Raw genomic sequence first — 7,091 nt, forward strand, 5'->3', positions numbered from 1 at the left:
AATTAGAGTCAATGTGAAGAGAGGGACAGAGAGTAGGGAACTCATCTGATCTGTATGTTTGCACTGAAGTAGTCTTGGGGTAGTTGTTTGGGGCATAAGAAATACAATCTGGCCATAGCACTTGGTGTGTTAAGCAATGGCAGCATTTATTAATCATAGATTTTTTTCTTTTGTCCCTGCCTTTTTATTAAGGTCTATCTTTTAGCAGATAATTTGTTCTTCCAGGTACTGCACTGTGATGGCATAAGAAGTAACATAAGCTGTTCCTGGATAGTCAGAAGAGCCCCAGAATAAATCACTGGGTGAAAAAAGGTGGTTCTTGTTTTTGCTTATATGTCTGAGCAATTTCTTTTCTTTCCACAGACAAGACTATCCTTGTGGATACAGATCTTCCTTTCCTCAATGGCCTCTATGTGATGGGGACTTTAGAATTCCCTGTGGACAGAAGTAATGTTCTGAGTGTGGCGTGCATGGTGATCATAGGAGGGGAGCTGAAAGTTGGTGAGTAAAAGCAGAAGGATCGGGGGCATATGGAGATTGAGCTCCATGAGACCTGGATCTTAGAAATGGATGGGATCATTAAATAGGCTGTGTAACAGAGTTGGGGAGAGCCAAGGGAAGAACTGAACTTACTAGAAGAGCTTTTCCTTGGAAAGCTTTAGATATAGACAGAGGTGATTTTTATTGCTCATTTTCTCATGCCCACCCACCATCATCAGGTCATTTTTCTAGCCCAAGGGTCCTCATGCTGCTGTTCACTTTAGGGACATTTATTTATTTATTTAGAGAGGTTTTTTTTTGCTATAGGGCATGTGCGCTCGCCAGACAGACAGAGAGAGACAGAGAGACAGAAAGTGAGAAATCACCCCCAGGGGGCATGGCCACACCACAATCCCTTCTCCTCCATTCTCCTCTCAGGATCTTGGGCACACACGCACACACGCCCGGCATGCGTTTAAGCCACCGGATCTGGGACTCGAACTGCGATTGACTACGTGGGAGTCCAGCGACATAGCCATTATGCTAACTACTGGTCCCCTTTTATTTATTTTTAAAAACTCCTCAAGGTTACAGATCGATTCTTCTAATAGTTCTTGGTATCAGAATTCCTATGGTTCTGTCCTAGTCCACCTTGTGTTGCTCACAGAAAGTTCTGAGACTTAGTGATTTATAAAGAATAAACTCACAGTTCTGGTGACTGGAAAGTGCAGAGGCATGATGCTGGCAACAGGCCAGCTACAGCATGGCCAACAGAAGCAAAGATAATAGTGGGTGAGCACAGAGAGACCAGGATCTGTGTACCATGTGGGTCTCTGTCTGCCTCATTTCCTCTCCTTCTGAACCTACCAGGACTAACCATGACGCCCTGGCCTAGCCATCCAATCACTAATCTCTTCCCAGAGGTCTCACCCTGCAATGTAATAATCGGATCAAGTTTTTACATTTGTAAACCCGTTCCTATGGCTCAACACATAAATTTGCAGGAACACATTCAAACTATAGCAATCTCAGTCTTTCAGAAGCTATCATTGAATGAGTTTGATATCTTGTGTTCAACCAACTAATAATAACATTTAAATTGCTGCCTTAACATAGTTGTCTGGGAAAACATCTTTGAAAGTAAAGTTTATGTGCTAACACTTGGTAAATAATCTCAAGCAAGAGTGAAGGGAAAAGAAAAGTGAGAGTATGAAGGAGAAAAAGTAAACACAGGGTGGCCATAGCTTCTCAAGGAAGCATGCTTGGTGTGCTTGGTTATGTGGGGCGCCATGAAAGAAGCTTTAGAAAACCACAGTTTGGGACAATATGGAGCAGATGTGGGGAGAAGACAAGTAATTCACCTGTTCCACCTCAAAACCATTATCTTCCCCCTCTGTCATGTTTTATGATTCCTTGAGTGGCTAAAGAAGGGTCCAGACATTCAGTAGATGCTAGAAGACAAGCCTTCTCCTCCTGAGAATGAGGCATATGGCTGAGGCCCCAGGACAGAACAGAGTAGATGAACGGTCGTATAGTAATCACAACTACTACAGTGACTTACTTAAAAAAAAAATAAGTGTTACAGGTATACTGTGTACTTGTGACAGTTATAGGCAGTAAGTTTAAATGTTAAAAAAAAAAATATGCTCTGCTCCCAAAGGAACTACTCTGTAACTTAATAATACACTCTATCCCCAGAAAGAAGAATTAGAGAAATCCCAGAAAAAATACTTTATTCTAAAAAAAATACATCTGATGATAAGGAAATATTTAGATATCATCATTTAGTAATATCCACATTTTGGAATCTCTGGTGGGAGAGATTTCTGTGCTTTACTACCTATACAACACTTAAATCACTATAAGATTCCTAGAAAATTATGGTCAAACCCTTTCTTAAATACTTACAGTGATAGAAAAATTAAAACCTTTTGAGGCATCCTGTTTCTATTGTTTAAAATAGAAAGAATTCTTTTCCTTCTACCACACAAAAGTCTACTTTCTTCCAATTTCTGAAGGTCCATGTTCTTTCGTTGGGTGTGCAAGACATGTATCAAACCTCCTTTCTTCTATACCTTTTGTTCACATTTTCATGAATCTTCTTCTTTTACATTATGCAGTTCCTACTATTTTAACTATGGTTTGTAGTCATTGCTGTTTTTAATTTTTTACAATTTTATATATTTTCAGTCTATTGTTCAAAACTAGAAATGCACAAAAGCAAAAAAAAAAAACGTATACAGAAGAAATTACATAGTTGCGTTGGCAATGCAATAGCTGACTAAGACACTACCTTGAGGCATGTTGAAATCATTAAATACAACAGCTCCTACTGAGGGTTTGGCATGTAATAGGTGATTAGTAAATGTTATGTTATGAGTCAGGGTACCCACAGAAAACAGATATCACATGAATTGAATAGTTTGAAAAGATTTAAATAAAGGAACTACTTACAAAAATTTGAATGGAATGAGACATATTCCGCTCAGGACTAGGAAATCAGGGTGTCTTTACTAGCTCTTGCTTTGAAAAGGAAGTTGTAACTGGAATCTGGAGACAGACAAGGAGTGCATGAAGATTGCCAGATGGTGGCATGGCCCTGTGTATGGCCAGAGACATTAGTATAGGGAAGGAAGGACCGTACTGTCTTGCCTCCTTTCTTCTTTTGCTCATGCTCCCATTTGACTATATCCCACTGGAAGGCAGAAAATAAAAGAGAACTCATAGATGCAGGACACTGAAATCAGCAGCATCCTGGGGAACTGAGCAGGTTAGAGGACAGTTTGGAAACAGAGGTCAATAGCAGTTATCTGATATAGGCAGCTTCAGGTATCATATAAAATATGAGTCATGTATTAATACATCTGATTAAATTAACATCTTTTTCCATCTATGTCATGCTATTGGTCTTGCCAATTGTATTGTCAACTCCAACTTTTACTTTTTTTTAATAGGTGCTGCCTCAAATACTTACCTCTACACTGTATAATTATGAAGGACTCACTTTGTTTTCCTGTGGCTCTCATGTGAATTTAAGACTTACTTATTTTTTTATTTTATTATTTTAGTTCATTTTTTAATATTGAAAATACTTCTGGATTTTGATATTTTCCTTTTGGATCAATGCCATTCACCCATTTGCTTAATAGTCTATTAAATCTTCATCCAATTAAATTATAGAAATAATAAAACTAAGTCCTGTTCTTATTCATGGAAAACTCATTTTAGGTTGGCATCTTCTATTGCTAAGGTTGGTCTTTTTTTTTTGTAAGTTAGTTTTAGGGTTTTAAGGTCACTTACTATGATACATAACTTGTTGCCTGCAGATCTGTACCTTTGAAGGGAAGTGGTACTGTGCTACTTTCCAGTTTCGTTTATACATTTTGAATGTTTTTAAATTTCTCCAGTCCTGACTATATTTTTTATCTATTAGTAGATAATGGTGTTTTCTTTGTCTCCCTGCTTTATCCATGTGTTCCAGGCCTAAAGGTTGCTTATTGGAACCCATCTGCCCAATCCTATGTGTATTATGCCTGAAGGAAGACTTTCAACCCATCTGTCCAATTTTACCACACCCTAAAGAAATCCCAACATGAAATGGATAATAAGACTAGTTAGTAAACAAATTTAATAGATGTAGACGTTGGCACAGTGCGCTGCCAGAGTATGTCTGCGTCTGATGCCATTTGATGCAAGTCCCAGCACTGTGGAATTACATTTCTTGGTGGTCCCGCTTTTAAGGCAATTGGTGCTGGCAAAGGTATCGATTGACTTTTGGTAGAGTAGACACATAGAATCTTCAAATTAGAAAGGAAGTTCAAGATCAAAGCTTTGCTTAGAGGGCTACAGCTGTATCGCAAATGCCGAACTCAGTTTCATTCTTTGTTCAGTGCTTGTCTCATTAGTTTGATAAAAACTTGCAATGAGCTCAAAGGATTTTACTTGTGTATCCATTCTTTCTTTCATTATGTGTTGACTCAGTGCCTACCATAAGCCAAGCCACCAGGGGAGATACTGAATGCACAGAAATTGAAATCATGAACCCTTTCAAGAGGTGTCTCAATAAATAGTGGAGATAAACAAGAAAAATCACAATTGTAGGGACCAGCAGGTGGCATGGGTGGTTAATGCACTGGACTCTCACATGGCTGACTGCAGTTTGAATCCCATACCTGGTGGCGTAAAATTACTGCCAGGCACATGTGCATGTGTGCCTACAATCCCAGGAGATGAATGCAAGAGAAGGGGTTGCAGCACGGCCGTTCCCCCCAGGGGGTGATTTCTCACTTTCCCTCTCTCTGTCTCTCACTGTCTCTCCTCTAGTGAGAACACACACCCTTTAGCAAAAACCTTAAAAAAAGAAAATCATTGGGACTGACAGGTGGTGTGGTAGCTAAGGGAACTGGACTCCCACATGGCTGACCGTTGTTCGAGTCCTGGACCTGGCAGCTTGCTTTCTAACTTTCCCTCTTTCTCGCTCTGTCTCTCTCTGGTCAAATTAAAATAAATAAATTAATAAATATATAAAGTTAAATAAAATAATTTAAAAATTATTTTAAAAAAAGGAAAAGAAACCATAATTTGAAAAATATCTTTCAACTCAGCAGGGGCTTGAAGACAAAGGAAGAGCTCTAGAAAGGTTCATATTAATGGATGAGCATTACACTTTGAGAATATTATAGGGAATGGTATGTCTTTAGAGGAATAATAATGGTGATTATTCCACAGAGTATTAAAAAAATTAATGGTATGTAGGATTTTTGTGAAATGTGGTAACAGATGAAGCTGTTTGTCCTTATGGTGTGCTAAGGAGTTTGGATTTTATTATAAGTAGAGTGAATAGATGCTGGATAGTGCTTTTTTTTTTTTTTTTTTTTTTTAATTTTTTTTTTTTTTAATATACCCATCCTGTCAATGCTCTGCCTCTGTATCCCTCCTCCAAATGTCCTTCCCTAGGCCCCACTCCTCCACACACACCACATCTGGCATTCACACCCATCTCTTGTGTTTGTATATCTTTTAGTCAATCAGTTCCAGTCATAGAGTGCGGACACTCAGTATATATTAAGTGGGGACATAAAATGACTCTCCTTCATAGCCTGCTTGCTTCGATGCTGGGTAATTTTGAGCAAGGAAGTAAACTGGTTAGCTTTGGTTTCATAAAGATCGCTTCTGGCAGTGTTAGGAGAAGGAGCATGTGAAAAGTGAGAAGGCTACTGAGATATTTCAGACAAGTCGTTGTAAAGGAGGTAAAAATCACTAGCACCTAGTGACCATTTCAATGCAAGGTGAGGGGGAGTTGTTTAGTATATATCACTGACTTCAGGCTGGATGATCTCAGTTAGTGGGAGTGCCAAGAATAAATCTCCTTTCTACCATTCATTAATTGAGTCACCCTGGGCAAGTTACCTGAACTAGCTCTGTATCAATTCCCTTATGTCTAAAAGGGAAGTAATAATAGTGATTATTCCACAGAGCATGATAAAAATTAAATGTGCTAACATTTATTAAAGTGCTTGAACAGTGTTGAGAATATGGTAAAACTTATACAGTGGTTTATTAAATATATAGATTCATAAACCTTAAGTTTAGATTTCAATGAAATGTGTAAGTAGAAGTACCTAGAGGACAAGCAGTTTATGAAAAAGGAACCTAAGGGAGTGGACTGTATGAAGTATATGCGTATTTAAGGATTTAAGGGTCACTAGACTAAATGTGAAATTGAAGGCACGAATAACATTGACCAAACAGAGTTTGGAGTAGAGAAGGAAAAATGGCTAATGCTAGTATTTTTTTAAAAAGAATTATTTTATTTATCTTTATTTATTTATTTTAATTTGACCAGAGAGGGACAGAGAGGGAGAAAGTGAGAAAGCAAGTCACCAGGTCTGGGACTCGAACCGTGGTCAGCCATGTGGGAGTCCAGCGCCCTTAACCACCACGCCACTTGCCAGCCCCAATGCTAGTATTTTAAGGAGCACTAGCCTTTTAAGAGTGGTAGAAAAACTGAGCTAAGGAAAGAGAATATAAAAGTAATAGCTATAATAGGTGCAAGGAAAATAAAATGACAAGAAAATAATGTCTAGAAACAAAAGAATGGAATTTATGAGAAATAGAGCATGAGAAGTGGCAAGAGATACAGTGGAGAAGAAAAAATAGGAAAGAAATTGGCTATCATTTTCTGGCTGTTTTTAATAATAGCTAAAAAATATAGCTTTGATTTAAAATATTATTCTGCATGTAGGACAATACAATCCAGCATATTGCTTGAGGGGTAATAACTTTTCATAAGCTCAACCCCATTTATCTATTCTTTAACAGCTTCTTTTTTTGGATTTTAATGTAGTCAAGTATTATTGAACATGCATCTCATGGCTGAAATGAACAGTTGTCCATATTAAGAGTGATGCCATTAAACCTTTATGGGATTGCTTTCATGAACAACTCATTTCCTTTTAGATGATGAAATGGAGCAAATAAGTAGATATTAAGAAGAAAATAATTTCTCTGATACAGTAATTTTCCAGTTTCACTTATATATTTGTCCTTTTCACCCTCTTTTTTCTTCTCCCTTCCTTCCTCTCTCCACTCCTCTTTTTTTTTTTTTTTTT

General features: G+C 37.9%; 1 protein-coding gene across 1 annotated transcript in view; it reads left to right on the plus strand.

The window, feature by feature from the left end:
- Nucleotides 1-7,091, plus strand: part of PKHD1 (PKHD1 ciliary IPT domain containing fibrocystin/polyductin) — a 578,800-nt gene that overhangs the window by 353,922 nt on the left and 217,787 nt on the right. The window contains exon 54 of the mRNA XM_006170441.3: nt 364-501. Coding sequence (XP_006170503.1) covers nt 364-501 — 138 coding nt within the window. The remainder of the gene's footprint in view (nt 1-363; nt 502-7,091) is intronic.

This window comes from Tupaia chinensis, unplaced genomic scaffold, assembly GCF_000334495.1.
Source record: "Tupaia chinensis unplaced genomic scaffold, TupChi_1.0 Scaffold148470_1, whole genome shotgun sequence".
NCBI classification, from domain to species: Eukaryota; Metazoa; Chordata; class Mammalia; order Scandentia; family Tupaiidae; genus Tupaia; species Tupaia belangeri.